At 45.3% G+C, this 21688-nt stretch overlaps 1 protein-coding gene across 5 annotated transcripts in view; it reads left to right on the top strand.

Moving 5' to 3' along the window:
• Positions 1 to 21688, top strand: part of LOC134969348 (dipeptidase 2-like) — a 649658-nt gene that overhangs the window by 559538 nt on the left and 68432 nt on the right. For all 5 annotated transcript variants that reach the window (XM_063945260.1, XM_063945264.1, XM_063945263.1 and 2 more), the window contains 2 exons: positions 8100 to 8175; positions 11507 to 11642. In XM_063945260.1, the coding sequence (XP_063801330.1) occupies positions 8100 to 8175; positions 11507 to 11642 (212 nt within the window). The remainder of the gene's footprint in view (positions 1 to 8099; positions 8176 to 11506; positions 11643 to 21688) is intronic.

Below are 21688 nucleotides of genomic sequence, written 5' to 3'. Positions count from 1 at the left end.
GCACGCCCCCTGCAAGTGCTGGAAGGAGCACCCGCAGTCCAGTTCCTGATAGTCAAATTGAAGATGTCAGTGTTGAAGTACACCAGGATGAGGATATGGGTGTTGCTGGTGCCTGGGAGGAAATTGACAAGGAGGATTCTGATGGTGAGGTGGTTTGTTTAAGTCAGGCACCCGGGGAGACACCTGTTGTCCGTGGGAGGAATATGGCCATTGACATGTCTGGTCAAAATACAAAAAAAATCAGCTCTTCGGTGTGGAATTATTTCAACACAAATGCGGACAACAGGTGTCAAGCCGTGTGTTGCCTTTGTCAAGCTGTAATAAGTAGGGGTAAGGACGTTAACCACCTCGGAACATCCTCCCTTATACGTCACCTGCAGCGCATTCATCATAAGTCAGTGATAAGTTCAAAAACTTTGGGCGACAGCGGAAGCAGTCCACTGACCAGTAAATCCCTTCCTCTTGTAACCAAGCTCCTGCAAACCACACCACCAACTCCCAGTGTCAATTTCCTCCTTACCCAGGAAAGCCAATAGTCCTGCAGGCCATGTCACTGGCAAGTCTGACGAGTCCTCTCCTGCCTGGGATTCCTCCGATGCATCCTTGAGTGTAACGCCTACTGCTGCTGGCGCTGCTGTTGTTGCTGCTGGGAGTCAATCGTCATCCCAGAGGGGAAGTCGGAAGACCACTTGTACTACTTCCAGTAAGCAATTGACTGTGCAACAGTCCTTTGCGAGGAAGATGAAATATCACAGCAGTCATCCTGCTGCAAAGCGGATAACTGAGGCCTTGGCAGCCTGGGCGGTGAGAAACGTAGTTCCGGTATCCATCGTTAATTCAGAGCCAACTATAGACTTGATTGAGGTACTGTGTTCCCGGTACCAAATACCATCTAGGTTCCATTTTTCCAGGCAGGCGATACCTAAAATGTACACAGACCTCAGAAAAAGACTCACCAGTGTCCTAAAAAATGCAGTTGTACCCAATGTCCACTTAACCACGGACATGTAGACAAGTGGAGCAGGGCAGACTCAGGACTATATGACTGTGACAGCCCACTGGGTAGATGTATTGCCTCCCGCTGCAAGAACAGCAGCAGCGGCACCAGTAGCAGCATCTCGCAAACGCCAACTCGTTCCTAGGCAGGCTACGCTTTGTATCACCGCTTTCAAGAATACGCACAGCTGAAAACCTCTTACGGCAACTGAGGAAGATCATCGCAGAATGGCTTACCCCAATTTGACTCTCCTGGGGATTTGTGACATCGGACAACGCCAGCAATATTGTACGTGCATTACATCTGGGCAAATTCCAGCACGTCCCATGTTTTGCACATACTTTGAATTTGGTGGTGCAGAATTATTTAAAAAACGACAGGGGCGTGCAAGATATGCTGTCGGTGGCCCGAAGAATTGCGGGCCACTTTCGGAGTTCAGGCACCGCGTACAGAAGACTGGAGCACCACCAAAAATACCTGAACCTGCCCTGCCATCATCTGAAGCAAGAGGTGGTAACGAGGTGGAATTCAACCCTCTATATGCTTCAGAGGATGGAGGAGCAGCAAAAGGCCATTCAAGCCTATACATCTGGCCACGATATAGGCAAAGGAGGTGGAATGCACTTGTCTCAAGCGCAGTGGAGAATGATTTCAACGTTGTGCAAGGTTCTGCAACCCTTTGAACTTGCCACACGTGAAGTCAGTTCAGACACTGCCAGCCTGAGTCAGGTCATTCCCCTCATCAGGCTTTTGCAGAAGAAGCTAGAGACATTGTAGGAGGAGCTAAAACAGAGGGGTTCAAAGACCTGCTGGTGAGAAAATTGTCAAGTCAAGCGGAACGTGACCCGTCAACAGCTCCTCCTTCACATTCTCCCGCAACTGGGGGTGCGAGGAAAAGGCTAAGAATTCCGAGCCCACCCGCTGGCGGTGATGCAGGGCAGTCTGGAGCGAGTGCTGACATCTGGTCCGGACTGAAGGACCTGCCAACGATTACTGACATGTCGTCTACTGTCCCTGCATATGATTCTCTCACCATTGAAAGAATGGTGGAGGATTATATGAGTGACCGCATCCAAGTAGGCACGTCAGACAGTCCATACGTATACTGGCAGGAAAAAGAGGCAATTTGGAGGCCCTTGCACAAACTGGCTTTATTCTACCTAAGTTGCCCTCCCTCCAGTGTGTACTCCGAAAGAGTGTTTAGTGCAGCCGCTCACCTTGTCAGCAATCGGCGCAAGAGGTTACTTCCAGAAAATGTGGAGAAGATGATGTTCATTAAAATGAATTATAATCAATTCCTCCATGGAGACATTCACCAGCAGCAATTGCCTCCAGAAAGTACACGGGGACCTGAGATGCTGGATTCCAGTGGGGACGAATTAATAATCTGTGAGGAGGGGGATGTACACAGTGAAAGGGGTGATGAATCGGACGATGATGATGTGGTGGACATCTTGCCTCTGTAGAGCCAGTTTGTGCAAGGAGAGATTGATTGCTTCTTTTTTGGTGGGGACCCAAACCAACCAGTCATTTCAGTCACAGTCGTGTGGCAGACCCTGTCGCTGAAATGATGGGTTCGTTAAAGTGTGCATGTCCTGTTTATACAACATAAGGGTGGGTGGGAGGGCCCAAGGACAATTCCATCTTGCACCTCTTTTTTTCTTTCATTTTTCTTTGCATCATGTGCTGTTTGGGGAGTATTTTTTTGAAGGGCCATCCTGCCTGACACTGCAGTGTCACTCCTAGATGGGCCAGGTGTTTGTGTCGGCCACTTGGGTCGCTGAGCTTAGTCACACAGCTACCTCATTGCGCCTCTTTTTTTCTTTGCATCATGTGCTGTTTGGGGACTGTTTTTTTCAAGTGCCATCCTGTCTGACACTGCAGTGCCACTCCTAGATGGGCCAGGTGTTTGTGTCGGCCACTAGGGTCGCTTAGCTTAGTCACACAGCTACCTCATTGCGCCTCTTTTTTTCTTTGCATCATGTGCTGTTTGGGGACTATTTTTTTCAAGTGCCATCCTGTCTGACACTGCAGTGCCACTCCTAGATGGGCCAGGTGTTTGTGTTGGCCACTAGGGTCGCTTAGCTTATTCACACAGCTACCTCATTGCGCCTCTTTTTTTCTTTGCATCATGTGCTGTTTGGAGACTATTTTTTTTAAGTGCCATCCTGCCTGACACTGCAGTGCCACTCCTACATGGGCCAGGAGTTTGTGTCGGCCACTTGTGTCGCTTAGCTTAGCTATCCAGCGACCTTGGTGCACATCTTTTTTCTGTGCATCATGTGCTGTTTGGGGACTATTTTTTTAAATCAGCCATCCTGTCTGACACTTCAGTGCCACTCCTAGATGGGCCAGGTGTTTGTATCGGCCACTTGTGTCGCTTAGCTTAGCCATCCAGCGACCTCGGTGCAAATTTTAGGACTAAAAATAATATTGTGAGGTGTTCAGAATAGACTGAAAATGAGTGGAAATTATGGTTATTGAGGTTAATAATACTATGGGATCAAAATGACCCCCAAATTCTATGATTTAAGCTGTTTTTTTAGTGTTTTTTGAAAAAAACACCCGAATCCAAAACACACCCGAATCCGACAAAATATTTCCGGTGAGGTTTTGCCAAAACGTGTCCAAACCCAAAACACGGCCGCGGAACCGAACCCAAAACCAAAACACAAAACCCGAAAAATTTCCGGTGCACATCACTAATCATTTCTGCCAGGGACTCCTTATATCACCCGATTTCTAAGTTCCTTGATCTTATGGTGCAACCTTTGGTGATTAAGCAAACTACACACTTGAGAGATACAACAGATCTTTTGAATAGACTTACAGCCATGGATAACCTCCCCATTAACACAATTATGTGTACAATGGATGTAAAGAATTTGTACTCTGTGATTCCACACATGGAAGGGCTGGCCATCATGAAATCCTTCCTAGAGAATAATAACTTTCAATCATTAGATATTGATTTATTTATCACGCTGCTCAAATTGACACTTCAACTAAATTATTTCTTGCACAATGGGAAATATTATGAACAAATAACCGGCTGTGCGATGGATTCTTGTATAGCTCCGTCGTTGGCAAATGTTTACATGTTCGCCAAAGAACATGAGTTATTCTTTTCAAATCCTTTGATCAGCAAGAACATCTTCCTATACAAGAGGTATATTGATGACCTGATCCTGTTCTGGACAGGCGATGAGCAGAGTTTGAAACAACTACTGTCGTCCATCAATTTGGTTGAGTCGCCAATTCGATTCACATACCAATACAGCACAGAAGTGATACACTATCTAGATGTCTCAATCTCCATCAAAGACTGTCACATCCATACCGTCGTCTTTCATAAACCAACTGATCGGAATACGCTTTTGGAGCATTCAAGCTTCCATCCGCCGGCCTTGAAAGCAGGTTTACCAAAGTCCTAGATGACTAGGGTGGCACGGATCACCAGCAATCCGGATGAGTTGGACATGGCATTGACACAGGTGGTGGATAAATTCAAAGCTAGAGGCTATCCACACAACAAACTTCAACAACAGAAGTTGTGCAGTTCACAATACGTCATTTATGTTATCATCTGCCCTTGCGGGCTGCTGTACGTCGGTCAGACAATCAGAACGTTCAAAGAACGTATGGCCCTCCACCGATCGTCCATTAAGGCCGCCATTGAAGGGAAGGACAATGACCAGCCTGTCGCACGCCATTTCAAACTCTGCCAACATCCATTATCTAGTTTGAAATATCAAATAGTGGACCACATTCCCATTTCTACTAGAGGCGGCTACAGACAGAAATTACTGTTACAGTGTGAAACACGGTGGATTGTCCGGCTGAACACTGCAGCGCCGCACGGACTTAATGAAAAAGTAGCATGGAGTATATTTCTTTAATGTTACATGGGTGTCATTTAATATCATGGGTCTAGTGCTCTATGGGTTTCTCATTATTTACTGTGTAGTTTAGCACAGGTCACTGTTGCAGGATGTGCGAGCATTATTTTTCACAATGTGTCATCAGTGTCCTTGTAGGCTTTGATTATATGTAGATTTATAGCGATCCTATCATAAGGTTGCATATCGAGTTTATTCCCAGGGTTTGTAAGATACAGCTTGTTTTAACTTTCACTTCCACTTTCCGGAAACGGTATTTGGTTTCCCTTAGAGATTTAATTGTTACACATGTATCTGTCACAGTTTCCATGCACATTGCACTTTATTGCCATTTAGTGCTGAACATCCCACTGCATCTGCGGGATGCGCCGGGCGGAGTGTTGTCCGGTTGCCTGGCAACGGTGACATCATCCTTCGTGGCCGGACCCCGGGATCGCCGGAGACGCTCCCGCCCCCTGCGCTCGTGTGGCAGCAGTGGCGTGTGTAAAGTACTTAAGGTAAGAAATGTTTTAATCACTGTTTGCTTCACCATGTGTCCTTGAAAAAAACACCCGTCGCGGTGTTGAAACGTCGGACCTTCATGTTGTTTTATTCATAAAACTTTTTTGCTTCTCACTAAATCCGTGGAGTGCCGCCTGGTTTTGTGATACGGGGTCAGTGGACATCTGTCCCCCACCATTGCAAGCCTTTGACTGTGCATACTTGAAGGAGGGCACCCCGTTCATATGCTGTGATAACTGAGTGCCAGCTAAATCACAAAGATATATATATATATATATATATATATATATAGTTTTATATAGTTTTATATTGTTACTTGTTTAGCAACTCCAATACAGGTGCTACTTTACTCTGTCCTTAAAAATATAACCAATATAATTAACAGCATGTCTGTCACCTATTTAGCAAAATTTGGTGGTAGTCATGTTTCTCATAGCGCCTTAGGTGGATCTGTATCTGGCACATTTAATCAGCTTTTATGGCAGTAGTTCCCAGACTGTGTGTCTGGGATATGTGCAAGGGAGCCTTGGATTGGTAGTCCAGGACCAAGTCAAATTATTTATGGTCAATATAATAGGCAAAACCAGTGCTTGTGGCTGTCAGACATAAAATATGTACACAAACAGAAGCAAATCTTGTCTATCACCACATAATTAAACCTAAGGCTGACATACAAACACAATTTACTTAATTTAATATTTTTTTCTGAAAAACTTTTGACATAAGGGTGCTGTGAAAATAATTCTGATACTCTATGGTGCCGGGATTCAAAAAAAGTTTGAAAACTGCTGTTTTATGGCAATGCTCTATAGTCCAGAGATTTTGGTGTGAGATCATAGAAGGCCTGGCATAGTATCAGCAGGCCTGGAGTTTTAGAACTGTTATAGACTAGAGCTACAGTACATGCGTGTTTGGGGAATACCTTGACAACATGCTCTATAAATCAATGCTGTTATCTATCACTAAATTGTTCATGCTGCCCAAGGCATTAATTGCTAGATTATGGATAGCTGGAAAGGGACCTCAGGATGAAACACTGGTTTAAATTGGTTAACAATAATGTTGAAGTTTGATCTAATATTTGGTGTAAGTGGCTTGATATCGTTATGCTGTTGGGTAGAAGGCCACCTATTGGTGATCCTCTGCACTACCTTTTCTTGGCGACTAGAATAGTATGTGCTACCATATCTGTGATATTATTTGCAACCGTCCTGGCAAGCAATGTGTATTATTGTTGCCATGCTATAAATCTACTCTGTCAATGTTTTTTTCTACAGTATGGATCTTATTCAGCTTCAGTTGGAGGTTAGCAAAACTGCAACTGACTGCAATCTCATGCTGGGGGCCACCCAGCACAGGGCATGGCCGCCCAGCATGCAAATATCTGGCATCGCTGATTTGTGGAAGCCCCCCTGCCTCCGCAGCCAGGCTGAAAAGACAGGCGCTGATCAGACATTTTTCTGGTTGCAGCAGGCGTGTGTGATGTCACGTGGCCATCCCAAACCTGCCCGTTTCCCACATCACACCCTCCCAACGCTGCAACACCACCCGTAAACTCCTGTGCCTGTCAATAAGACAGAGGCGTTCGTGGCAGTGTGATGCAATTGCATTCTCCCGGCTGCAGACGTGCAGAACGGGACATGCACATGCGCAATGGCCTCGAAAGCGGGAGAATGTGTGCGATGCGACCTGAATAAGGTCCAATGGGGGTCATTCTAAGTTGATCGTTCGCTAGCTAGTTTTAGCAGCCATGCAAACGCTATGCCGCCGCCCACTGGGGAGTGCAAAAGTGCGAACGCTTGTGTAGCCAAGCTCTGCAAAAACAGTTTGTGCAGTTTCAGAGTAGCTCTGAACCTACTCAGCGCTTGCGATCACTTCAGCCTATTCGTATCCGGATTTGACCTCATACACCTGCCCAGCTAACGCCCAGCCACGCCTGCATTTTTTCAGACACGCCTGCGTTTTTGCAAACACTCCCTGAAAATGGTCAGTTGACATCCAGAAACGCCCCCTTCCTGTCAATCTTCAAGCGGCCGTCAATGCGACTGAAAACTTCGCAACAACCTGTGCACAACCACAACGGACTTTGAACCCGTACGACGCGCCCATACGCATGCGCAGAAATGCTGATTTTTCACCTGATCGCTGCGCTGTGAAAATCGGCAGCGAGCGATCAACTCGGAATGACCCCCAATATCCGTTATGTACCGTACAGTATATTGTGAAATGGTGAGTGATGTCTTCATGTTTTTCTTTAATGTGCGTTTATGTATTTATACACCTTTATATTCCAATAACAGTTTATACAAATGCCTCATTAAAAAATATATAAAATTATCCAAAATGTAAAATTTGTAAACAAAACACTATAATGTCAGCACCTATTAGAATGATTTGTGATATTTGTCCACTTTTGCAATATTTATAATCACATTACGCTGTACAGTTGGCAGGTAGTGGAAAACATTTTCAGGGTTTATCTGTGTTTGGAAATTATTAGCATTGCTAATTGAAAACTGCACAAAAAATGCACACAGTCGTGGTTTCAGTATTATAGTATACAGTAGTTAACATTTTTTTCAAATGCTACTCATATTCATAAAATAAACATATTAAGGCAGCAGGAGAGGGCATTCATGGAAATATATTTTTGTAGTGTAATAAAGTATTCTAGACAGAACTTATGCACTTTTTCTCTGCAGACCATTTTGACTACATTAGGAAATTGGCAGGTGCAGAGTCTGTTGGAATTGGAGGAGACTATGATGGAGTAAATGGGTGAGTTACCCCATTTATTTAAAAGTTTTACATGGAAAACTTTGTGATTTGCTTCCACATCAGCAACAGTTAATATCGGCATATACATTTATTTATTTTCTCTATTAATCTTGCTTAAAATGGCAAGTTACTATAGACCTGATTTAGAGGTGGACACAATTGCAATCACAACTGCATCTTTTTATGCAGCAGCAACTGTGTCGTTAGGCTAATACTGTAGCCAATGGTCTTTCTTCCGAGATGCCCACTGGCTGCAGTGCTAACCTGTTGCTGTGTGTATTAAGATGCACCATTGATTGCACCAGCGATATGGATGCACAGAATCCATCTGAACATGACTTTCGATGCCAATGCTGCTGCATCTTTAGAGGCAGTCGCTGACCATGTCACGTCCACACCTGGCTTGTCATGCCCCTAGTAACCACCCAGAAATGCCCATCAAAATTGCAAGTCTTTATGCAGTAACCTTGAGACGCATACACAGTGAGACTCGGGCACAGGGTGTGATACACTTTACCGGCTTTTTGGAAGACTGCGGCATCCAAAATGTAGAGAATCCCAACAGGGAGCAGGTACTTACCATTCCCCAATACCCAGGGGCGGATTTAGGGGTCAAGGCACAACATGGCACATCAGTAACAGCCTCCCCCTACCCCCACTTTCCAATATTATTATTTCCATTGACTGATTATTAGCTCTCATTTTATGATAGCCAGTTTAATAGAATAATAAAAAAGGCACTATGATTTTTTTCTTTTTAATTGCTGTATGTATATGTATTTACTGAATAGAACAGTTTACAGGGGCAGTATGTGCATGTACACTTTTAATCAAGATGGCAGATGGTACAGTACAGTGGAAATACTTTGCAGCTACTGGTACATTTCAGGCTGACTGTACCAACACAAGCATCCAAGTGCTGTCCCTAGGCATGTGCCTAATGAGAAATTTGCATCTGCCAATACCCCCTAACCCTCCCTTCCCCGCAGCCTAAACCTTACCCCCCCTACTCCCCCCCCCCCAACAGGCTCACCCTAACCCTCCCCATTGGTGCCTAAACTGAAACCTCCACAGGGGTGCTTAAACCTTTTCACCCCTCCCCGCAGCCTAACCATAACCTTCCTTTTCCCCGGAATCCTAACCCTAACTGTTCCCAGGGGTGCCTAAATCTATCCTCCCTCCCGCAGGCTAATGCTAACAGTAAGCTGCATACGTACAATCGGGATGCTGGGGGGGCCACATACGTACAATTGTGGCCATGATCGGGATTCTGGCACTGAGATTCTGGCAGCCGGCATCATGACCGCATACCGGTGATGACTTAAAAGTAAAACATCAGCTGATGCCACCACAGCGACCACTTTTAATCAAGCCTTTTATGTTCTCCCATATTCCACCGAATATCACACTGTCTTCTTCAGATACATCATGTAAAAGGCCCTCTATAACTCCACTGCTCCCTACATTTCCCACCTCATCTCCCTGCATACTCCTTCCCATAGGGGCAATTTAAGACAGGAGGGAGCCCGTGTGCAGTCTCTGTGTGGGCCACCTCCTCTCTATGATGTCATAGACTCTGAGAACATGGCAGACTAACCTCTAGTGTGCATACACATGTCTCTGAAAACATGGCGCCCGCTATGTTCTCAGACACAAATCCGTACTGTGCACGCTCAAACCTTTGTGAAAACGGCAGCCAAATAATTTTCCAAGTGACTTCTGCTGCAGCAGCAGTGCGAATGTGGGACTCCATAGAGGAAAGGTGTGCTGTGTGGGCCCCAGGCACAGGGACACACTCAGAGCTATCTTAACAGCAGTGTAGGCTCCTGGGCACAGCAATGCACTGGGTACCCTACCCATCCTCCAGCGGTAGGGGTAGGCGGTGCTATCAGCGGCAGCGTTGATGTCCGGCGGGTGGAAGGGGGTGTTCTATCTTCCGCACAGCATGTAGGACCTGGAGCAGTAATTTCTCCTAATTACTCCTTTACTGCACAGATGGTGGGAGATGGGGCAGGAGGGAGAATACTAAACTGTAGAAGGGACATTGAGCTGAATGAACGGTCATTGGTACACAACTTCCATGGTGGGAAGGGGTGTTTAATACGTATGGGAGGGGTGGATAGTCGAGTGGGCTTAATATTCATCATTTTTTGATGGGAGGGCAGCTTGCTTGACTGACAATATCTCAAGTTCCTGAAAATATATTTCTTAGCTTTGAATGGGATAAAACACTAGAGAGTCCCACCTTTCAGGAGGTACTGGGGACAACTTTCAGGAGGTACTGGGGACACCTTTCAGGAAGTACTGGGGACACCTGTCAGGAGATACTGGGAATTTGGGGATCAGAGTTCAGGAGCCAGAGAAATTCACCAATGAAAATCTAAAACTGCATCCCAGGCATGTGGAGCTGGAGCAGGGACCGGCTGCTGGAAGGCTGATATCTCTGGTTCTGGGCATAGTAGAGACAAGCTGCCAGTGTCCACCAAAAGGAGAGAGTGCCAGCTTTTGGAGTATACCCTCAGAAAACTCTAAGTCAAGCAGAACCTAAGATATCTGGCTGGGAAGAGCAATTAACAGGCTTGGATGGGGACCACTGCTTTCAAGTCGGATATCTCCGGTTCCCCAGGTCCGATTTTCAAAAATCTGGTATCCTGGAAAGAGCAGACACACAGTTATCAGCCTAGGGCCCTTATATTCCTGGGGCCCTTGGGCAAGAGCCCACTGAGCCCATACGAAAAGACGGCCCTGGACACGCTACAACAGAGGAACAGACATCACAAATCTACTTGTACTATCCAGTGAGTAACTACATTTCTGTACCTCATGTTCCTATATACACCTGATATGGTGCATGTTTTTGCATGAAGAAGTATAACAGTGAAGTGAGGTAGTGACACATTGGGACAAGATCTGAGTCGAGTATCTTCACAGAGGAGGTTCCATGGTCATTGTTACATATCCACAAAGGAACATTATTCCAATAGTAACTTTCAGTCCTAAGGGTTTATCCAACTAGTGACAAATACTAGAGAACAATTCTTTAATAAAATTGCAAGACTGGGGTGATGCTCTTACATTGTGTAACTTACTGTTTGTGTCTTATGTACTTAATGGGACTGTATTTCAGCACGATATTTGGCAACCGGAAAGAGTTCACTTGGCAGCAGCAAATGGAAAACTAAGTATGGGTTATTCCCTATCAAAAATAATCTATAAAACACATGGTAGAGAGTGTGAGGAATATCCATGGGAAGATGAGTAATTAAAAATGGCATATACAGTAGTCATTTTTCAATTACATTTTTAGTTCCGTAATATTTTTGATTTGTAGGTTTCCTGATGGTCTTGAGGATGTGTCAAAATATCCACTACTGATTAAGGAATTGCTAAACCGTGGATGGCAAGACACAGAAATAAAAGGAGTATTAAGAGAAAACTTACTGCGAGTATTTAAAGAGGTGGAGAATGTAAGTGACAAACAATGTACAATACACAGTATATAAAATTATTTTAAATGTGGAAACCAGTTTATTTATTTATTGTGGTTACTACATTATGTGTGGAACAGAGAATGAATGATAAAATGTCATATGGGTATGCAGTCATTATGTCAACATGGTATTAGAGATGTGCGCCAGCCTAAATCTTGAGTTTGGGGTATTGGTTTTGGATCTGTATCTGTATCTCCTTCATGTTTTTGATCTGTTTTGGTTTTGCCAAAACCACCCTTGCAGGTTTTGGATCTGTATTTAAAAAAAAAAAAAACATAAAAAAGCTTATAGTATTAATAACCTCAATCACTCATTTCCATTCAATTGTGACCACCTCACAGCTCACAATATTGCCAAAAGGTTGCACCAAGGTAGCTGGATAACTAAGCTAAGTGACAGAAGTGGGCAGCACAAACATGTGGCACTTAAACTTCCAACATGGCACATCTAAGAAACAGAATGGCACTGCAGTGGAAGACAGGGTGGCAGTTTAATAAACTATACAAATGTTTGTTGTCAGCATTGCTCCAAACAGCACATTATGCAAAGAAAAGAGGTGCAAGACGGAATTGTCCTTGGGTTGACCCACATCCATTTTCCCCACGCCACCCCCGCACTGGTCCGTAAATGCCCCTCGCCCGCCCCAAGAATGCCTCTGCCTGTTAATTAGGCAAAGGCGTTCACAGGTAATGCGAGCAAATGACATTAACTGCACGTGCAGGATGGGACCTGCTGAGGGAAATCTCAAAAATTGTGGCTGCATCCCGCGTGCGATGCAACCTGAATAAGGCCCATAATGCAAAGAAAAGAGATGCAATATGGAATTGTCCTTGGGCACTCCCACCCACCATTATGTTGTATATATTAATCAGGACATGCACAGTTTAACAAACCAATCATTTCAGTGACAGGGACTGTCACTTGTGGCTGAAATTTTTGGTTTGTTTGGGCTCCCACAAAACAAGCTGGCAATGGATAGTGCACAAACTGGCTCTTCATAGGCAAGATGTCATTATCAGCATCTGATTCCTCATCCCCATCAGTGTGTACATCATCTTCGCAAAATATTAATTTGTCTCTGCTGGGTTCATCTTTATTTTGTGGATGTAATTGCTGGTAAAGATCTTCCTCATGGAATTGGTAATTAATTTTGATGAACATCATCTTTTCCACATTTTGGGAAGTAACCTCCTATGCTGATCCCTGACAAGGTTCCCGGATGCGCTGAAAACTCTCTCTGAGTACACAATGGAGGGTGGGCAACTAAAGTAGAGCAAAGCCAGTTTGTGCAAGGGCCTCTAAATTGCCTTTTTTCCTGCCAGTATTGAAACAGACTGTCTGACAGGTCTATTTGGCTGCTATCACTGAAATAATCTTCAACCATTCTTTAAACGGTGACCGGATCATATGCAGTGACAATAGTCTTCAGAAATTGTAGGCCGTGCCTTCAGTCTGGAACAGATGTGAAAAGTTTTCCTGACTGATCTGCATCACTGCCAGTGTGTCTCTTAGGAAAATTGAGTTTTTTCCTCACAGCCGCAGTTGCCAGAGAAAATGAAGGGGGAGGTGTTGCCATGTCATGTGACACTTTATCTGACAATTTGCTCATCAACAGCTCTTTGCATCTCTTCAGATTTGTGTCCATTGGAAAGAAAGATACAATTTAGGACTTAAACCTAGGATCAATGTGGTATAGCAATCTGATTTCAAGAGATTGACAACACTTAAATCCTGGTGAAGCAAATGAAGTGCTTGATCTACAAGTCCGACATGCTTAGCGAACTCTCTTCCTTTCAGCTCCTCCTTCAATTTGTCCAGCTCCTTTTCTAAGAGTCTATTAAAAGAAATGACCTGACTCAAGCTGGCAGTGTCTGAACTGACTTCACATGTGGTACCTTCGAAGGGTTTGAGAAGCTTTATTCTCCATTGCATTTGACTAAGGTGCATTCCTGCTCCTTTCCCTATGTCATAGTTCAATGTGTAGCTTTGGATGGCTTTTTGCTGCTTCTCCATACGCTTAAGCATATAGAGGGTTGAATTCCACTTCGTTACAACCTCTTGCTTCAGCTGATGGCAGGGCAAATTCAAAATTTCTTGCAAGTGCTACTTTCTTTATACATACACTTGCAGAATGGAAAAAATGTCCCAAAGTTTTTGGGGCCGCGGACAGTATCTCCTGCACACCTCTGTTGTTTAAAAAAATAAATTGCACCACCAAGTTAATTGTGAGAAAACATGGGACGTGTTGTAATTCACACAGATGTAATGCTCTCACAATATTGGTGGCATTGGGGGTTATTCCGAGTTGATCGTAGCTGTGCTCAATTTAGCACAGCTACGATCTTCTTCCCTGACATGCGGGGGGATGCCCAGCACAGGGCTATCCCGCCCCGTATGTCAGTCCGGCCCCCCCTCGCAGAAGTGCAACGGCATCGCACAGCGGCAATGCCTTTGCACTTCAAGAGTAGCTCCCGGCTAGCGCAGCTTTAGCGTGCTGGTCGGGAGCTACTCATCGCTCCCCCTCCCTCCCCGTTCTGTCCGGCCACGCCTGCGTTGGCCGGCTCAAACCCACGAAAAGGCAGCCACACGCTGCCGTTCCGCCTCCTCCCGCCCAGTGATCGCCTCTGCCTGTCAATCAGGCAGAGGCGATCGCATCCCTGCTACGGCATTCGGCCAACTGGCATGCGCTGGCGCACTACGGTGCCGGCGCATGTGCAGTAGGGACCCATTCGCTCTGCTGCGTTAAAACGCAGAGAGCGAATGGGTCAGAAGGACCCCCATTGTCATATATCACAAATCCGAAGGAGTCCAAGTGGGGTAAGCCATTTTGCAATTACTTCCCTGAGTTTTTCTAAGAGATTGTCGGCAGTATGCCTTTTAGTGAAACTGGTGATACACAGAGTAGCTTGCCTCTGAATGAGCTGGCATTTGTGAGATGCTGCTGCTGCTGTTGGTGCTTCTGAAGGCAACACATCTACCCAGTGGGCTGTTACAGCCATGTAGTCTTTAGTTTGCCCTGTTCCGCTTGTGCACATATCTGTGGTTACGTGGACAGTGGGTACAACAGCATTTCTGAAGACACTAATTATGTATGGGGAATCTAGATGGGATTTGGTACTGGGCACAGTACCTCAATCAACTGTCTAAAACCTGCTGCATTAATGGTGGATACTGGATGCACATCTAATACCAGCATTGTTATTATGGTGTCAGTAATCTGCTGTGCAACTGGGTGTTTAATATTTTAACAGTCAATTGTTTAATTAAACTACTACAAGTAGTCTTCCTGGTCCCATTCCGGACAACAGAAGCAGCAACAACAGCAGGTATAGCACTAAAGGATGCTTCTGAGGAAGCCCAGATGAGAAAGGAGTCAGCCATGCTTATGAGATTGGATGCAGGACTACTTCTGATCCTGACTGCGGATGTTGATAATGAAGGTGTTGGTGGTGGATATTGCAGGTCCTTGGATCTAACAGGTAGAAGGGAGCAACTAGATGATGCTGGACTGGCTGTCACTTTTTTTAAGCCAAAGTTTATTGAATTTGACAGTAACTTTTGATGAATGCACTGCAAGTGACGTCACAGGAAGGATGTTCCTAGGTGGTTAACGTCCTTACCTCTACTTACTATGACTTTACAAAGGCTACAGATAGCTTGACACTTGTTGTCCGGATTTGGATAAAAATAATTCCACACGGAAGAGGTGGATTTTGTTGTCTTTTGCCCAGGCATGACAATGGGCTTTTCCATATCATGGGCAACAACTGTTTCCACTGGTGCCTGATTTACACAAACAACATCCTTATCATCAACATCCTAATTAGCGTCAGCCACACAAATATACTTCCCATCCTGGTGCTCTTCTACAGTAGCATCCTCAAATTGTATGTCAGCATATACTGCTCATCTCCACATTTGTAGAGGAGCACAAATGGTGGAAGGAGCCTCCTCTTCAAGTACAGCATTGGAAAGGTAAGGCTCACACATTACACCAGCGGACACACTTAGGGAGTGATTCAGACCTGATCGCTGGGCTGCTAAAATTCTTGTCCGGTGATCAGACAGTTGGCACCCAAGGGGAGTGTATATTTGTCATGCAAGTGTGTGATCGCATGTGTACACCGAAATGCTAAACAAACCCTCAGTCAGTGAGAAGCTGCAAATCTGTTCGCAACACACTCACCAGTGAATGGTTTTTACCAGTGTGTGCAGTCTGTGCGCAGCCCAGGACTTACTCCTCCAATGTGATGAGAACAGGCTGATCAGGTCTGGAGCTGACATCACATACCCTCCCTGAAAAAGCTTGTGAATGCCTGCATTTTCCCTGACACGCCCAGAAAACGGTCAGTTACTACCCAAAAATGACCCTTTCCTGTCAATCAGCATGTGAATTGCTAGTGTGATTAGAATTTTGGCACTAGCCTGTCACTGTTTGGTGATGCCTGTTGTTGCTTGCCAACACGCGTGTGCATTGCGGTGCATATGCATGCAGAGTTAATCGCTGATCGCCCGCTGTGCGAATTTGCACAGCAGTGATCAGGTCCAAATTACCCTCTTAGGCTCTCCTGAGAATTTGTGATTTTTCTGAGCACACAGTTGGTTCCTGTGCCTTAACGAGTTTCATTTTTTGACACTTCTACAGAGAGAAGGGCTTAGATCATCATAAGAAATCACCACTCATAAATAAAGGCCAAGGCCTTAGCCTTTCCTTGCCACTTCATGTGGTGAATGGCATATTGCCAATTTTATCTTTCTCTATAGCAACTTTATTTTTGATGTCTTTTTCTTTGCCACTGTAAAATGATATTGCTTCTTTGATTTTACATGCCCTGTCTTAAGCCGTCTATGCCCTTGGGCATCAGCCTTAGTAGATGACGTTGACAGACTTGTATCATCATGACTGGTGGCAACTCCTGCACCACTAGTATGTGCTTCCTGATCTCCTCTTAATTGTTTATCCTTCATATCTATCCACAAACATGAACAAAGTGGGTTACAGCACACACCGCAATTTGTACAAAAAATGTACCATTTACAGTGTCACAATACGTGTATGAGTCATGAATAGTAATCAAACACTGCAGTTTCATTTCACCAACAGTGTTGCACAATAAATACGTGTATGAGATGAGTACGAAAATATATTACTGTGGTAGCACCTTCAACAAGTGTCGCACAATACGTGTATGCGATGAGTACAAAAATATATTAATGTGGTACCACCTTCATCCACAGTGTCACACAATACGTGTATGAGTCAGGATTAGTAATCAAACACTGCTGTCTAATTTCACCAACAGTGTCGCACAATACATGTATGAGTACAAAATAATAATATACTGCAGTCTGTCAGTGTCACCGTAATTATGAATATAAAATAAAACTTGTATAGTACAGCACAAACAAAAAAAAAGTATATATATTTTTTATAATTATATTTTAGGCTTTTTAGCTTTTGTTATTTTAATTTAACACTGGGGCGGAGCTCCTGGGTAGGGGATGTGGTCAAGATCCCGCCGGACGGAATCCCGGTGGTCGAAATACCGACACTGGAATCCCAACCGTCACAATCCCGACATATTCTCCCTCTGTGGGTGTCCACGACACCCATAGAGGGAGAATAAAATAGTGTGCCGAGTGTAGCGAGGCACCGTGCCTGCAGCGTGGCGAGCGCAGCGAGCCCACAAGGGGCTGCGTTCCGCTCGCCACCCCTATCAGGATTGTGCTGGTTGGGATTCCGGTGTCGGTATTTCGACCACCAGGATCCTGTTCAGCAGGATTTTGTACTGATCCCCTAGATAGACATGCAGATCACCCCCTAGGTAGACAGAGCACCACTTGTCAGATACACCAGATGACAGAGCAACCCTGGACTGATACTGATAGGAGTCATACACACCAGCCTCTGTATGTATACTGGGTTTTTCAACACTGTGCCAGAGAGAGAACCCCCCCCCCCCTCCATTTCTCCAATAGGGACATAAGGCGCATGCCCCGCGGGGAAGGGGCGTGACAAGATTGATCCCAGACTTTATAGTTATATAATTTTATACATATACACAGTATATATATATATATATATATATATATATATTTAGAACAATTCAAGAAAATGGATTTGGATGCAAATTCTCTTTCTACCACATTCAGGCACTTAACTTAAGAGCTTGTTGTTATTCAGTTACAATACCCTTTATTAAATAACACATTTCAATATAATGCCATACCCAGGATTCAAACCTATAACCGGTTGAATTCTAAACAAACACCCTATTCGTTGAGCTATTTGATCCTTCATAAAAATGATGAACCCAATATGAAGCTACTGGTACTTTGTAAAAATATAATCAGCATTGCAATTGAGCAGATCTATGTAGCAGCCACACATCCAATACCTTTCAGCCACACACTACATAGATCTGCTCAGTCTCAGTGCTATTCATTCTTTTCAGACCGCTCAATGAATATGGCTGCAGTGACCATGCCATGATTCCCCCTAGCACCACCTCGCTGCTGCCGGGATTTAATACAGGGATCGCACCCCATCGGATTGGCATCTCATGCCACAGAGTCCTCATTATTGACTGCATACCAAAGACTCACTGTTGTGAGCCATTGCATGCCTGCTGGTGCTTCTGTAGGCTGTAATCCTCCTCTCCACCCCCCTCTTTGAGCTCTCTGCGCTGAATCTTCTCTTGTCAGTTGCAGGTAAATCCTTTTCTCCTAGTCCGTAGAGGATGCTGGGGTCCACTTTAGTACCATGGGGTATAGACAGTTCCGCAGGAGCCATGGGCACTTTAGGACTTTTTCACAGTGTGAACTGGCTCCTCCCTCTATGCCCCTCCACCAGACCTCAGTATAGGAACTGTGCCCAGGGAGATGGACAATTCGAGTAAATGATTTACTTTTAAGTTAATGGTGAGATTCATACCAGCTCACACTTCAACCATGCCGCACAACATGGCATTCAACATAACACATGCTAACCAGCATAAACATTACAGCAACGAGCTGAAGAAAATCTTTAACACAACCTGTGTAAAACTTATAACAAAATAACTACTGCAGGTAAAGTACGCACTGGGCTGGGTGCCCAGCATCCTCTACGGCAGAGGTTCTCAAACTTGGTCCTCGTGGGCCCACACAGTGCATGTTTTGCAGGTCTCCTCACAGAATCGCAAGTGAAATAATTAGCTCCACCTGTGGACCTTTTAAAATGTGTCAGTGAGTAATTAATACACCTGTGCACCTGCTGGGTTACCTGCAAAACATGCACTGTGTGGGCCCACGAGGACCGAGTTTGAGAACCTCTGCTCTACGGACTAGGAGAAAAGGATTTACCGGTAGGTATAAAAATCCTGTTTTCTCATACGTCTTAGAGGATGCTGGGGTCCACTTTAGTACCATGGGGTTATACCAACGCTCCAGTACGGGCGGGAGAGTGCGGATGGCGCTGCAGGACCGATTGACCAAACTTTAGGTCATCAGCGGCCAAGGTGTCAAACTTGTAAAACTTAGCAAACGTGTTTGTCCCTGACCAAGTGGCTGCTCTGTAAAGTTGTAATGCCGAGACCCCCCGGGTAACCACCCAGGATGACCCCACCTTCCGTGTAGAGTGGGCATTCACCGAATTTGGCATCGGAAACCCTGTCGTGGAATGAGCGTACTGAATCGTACCTCTGATCCAGCGCGCATTCGTCTGCATAGAAGCAGGACCCCCAATCTGGGAGCATACAGGACAAACAGAGCCTCTGTTTTCCATATTCGAGCAGTTCTCGCGATATAAATTCTCAAAACTCTGACCACATCCAGAGACTTCGAACCAGCGAAGGTGTCAGTAGCCACTGGCACCACAATAGGTTGGTTTACGTGGAAAGAAGAAACCACCTTTGGAAGAAAGTGCTGACGAATTCTTAGTTCAGCCCTATCTTCATGGAATATCAAATAAGGCCTCTTGTGAGACTAGGCCGCTAACTCAGACACCCTCCTTGTGGATGCCAAGGCCAACAGCATGACCACTTTCCAAGTGAGAAACTTCAACTCTACCTCCTGAAGAGGTTCAAACCAATCTGATTGAAGGAACTGCAATACCACGTTAAGATCCCACGGTGCCGTAGGAGGCACAAATGGAGGTTAGATGTGCAGTACCCCTTTCACGAACGTCTGAACTTCTGGAAGGGAGGCCAATTGCCTCTGAAAGAAAACGGACAAGGCCGAAATCTGGACCTTGATTGAACCCAATCGTAGACCAGCATCCACACCTGCCTGAAGAAAATGGAGAAAACGTCCTAACTGAAAATGTTTCATTGGAGCTTTCTTGGATTCGCACCAAGACACATATTTTCTCCAAATACAGTGGTGATGTTTAAATGTTACCCCTTTCCTGGCCTGAATAAAAGTGGGAATCACTTCTTTGGGAATACCCTTTCGGGCTAGTATCCGGCGCTCAACGGCCATGCCATCAAACGTAGCCGCGGTAAGTTTTGATACACGCACGGCCCCTGCTGCAGCAGGTCCTCGCAAAGAGGAAGAGGCCGAGGGTCTTCTACGAGTAACTTCTGAAGATCTGGATACCACGCCCTCCTTGGCCAATCTGGGACAATGAGGATCGCTCAAACCCTTGTTCTTCTTATGATTTTGAGAACTTTTGGTATCAGTGAAAGTGGAGGGAAGACATACACCGACCGAAACACCCACTGGGTCACTAGTGCATCCACTGCTATTGCATGAGGGTCTCTCGACCTGGAACAATATCTCTGAAGCTTCTTGTTGAGACGAGATGCCATCATGTCTACTTGAGGAACTCCCCAAAGACCTGTCACCTCTGCGAAGACTTCTTGGTGGAGGCCCCACTCTCCTTGATGGAGATCGTGTCTGCTGAGGAAGTCCGTTTCCCAGTTGTCCACTCCTGGAATGAAAGTTGCCGACAGAGCTTTTGCATGTCTTTCTGCCCAGAGGAGGATCTTTGACACCTCTGCCATTGCCGCTCTGCTTTTCGTTCCGCCCTGACGGTTTATGTACGCTACTGCCGTTACATTGTGCGACTGGATCTGTATGGGTTGATCTTGAAGAAGATGTACCGCTTGTAGAAGGCCATTGTAATTGGCTCTCAACTCCAGAACATTTATGTGAAGACAGGCTTCTTGCCTTGACCATCTTCCTTGGAAGCTTTCCCCCTGTGTGACTGCTCCCCAGTCTCGCAGACTTGAACCGTGGTTACTAGGACCCAGTCCTGAATCCCGAACCTGCATCCTTCCAGGAGGAGAGAACTGTGCAGCCACCACAGGAGCGAAATCCTGGCTCTGGAAGACAGGATTATCCTCTGATGCATGTGTAGATGTGAACCGGACCACTTGTCCAATAGGTCCCACTGGAATACTCTCACATGGAATTGGCCAAACTGTATGGCCTTGTAGACCGCTACCATCTTCCCCAACAACCGAATGCATTGATGAATCGACACACTTGTTGGTTTCAGAATTTGTTTGCCAATTCTCTGGATTTCCAGAGCCTTTTCTACTGGAAGAAATACCCTCTGTACTTTTGTGTCCAGTATCATCCCCAGAAACGATAATCTTGTCATCGGTTCCAACTGTGACTTTGGAAAATTTATGAAGTACTGTCAGGGAGAGTGCAATGTTCTGCATCAACCTTTCCCTGGACCTCGCTTTTATCAGGAGATCGTCCAGGTACGGAATTATATTGACTTCTTGCTTCGAAGGAGGACCATCATCTCCGCCATCACCTTGGTGAACACCCTCGGTGCCGTGGAGAGTCCGAATGGCAACATCTGAAATTGGTAATGACAATCCTGCACTGCAAATCTCAGATAAGCTTGATGTGGAGGATAGATAGGAACATGTAAGTAGGCATCTTTTATGTCCACTGACACCATGAAGTCCATTTCCTCCAGACTGGAAATCACTGCCCTCAGAGATTCCATCTTGAATTTGAACCTTTTCAGGTAGAGATTCAGTGTCTTCAGATTTAGAATTGGTCTGACCGAGCCGTCCGGTTTT

The sequence above is a fragment of the Pseudophryne corroboree genome, chromosome 11 (genome assembly GCF_028390025.1).
Source record: "Pseudophryne corroboree isolate aPseCor3 chromosome 11, aPseCor3.hap2, whole genome shotgun sequence".
Classification (NCBI taxonomy): Eukaryota; Metazoa; Chordata; class Amphibia; order Anura; family Myobatrachidae; genus Pseudophryne; species Pseudophryne corroboree.
The sequence above is the reverse complement of the archived record's forward strand: the minus strand, read 5'-3'. Positions and strand labels throughout refer to the sequence as shown.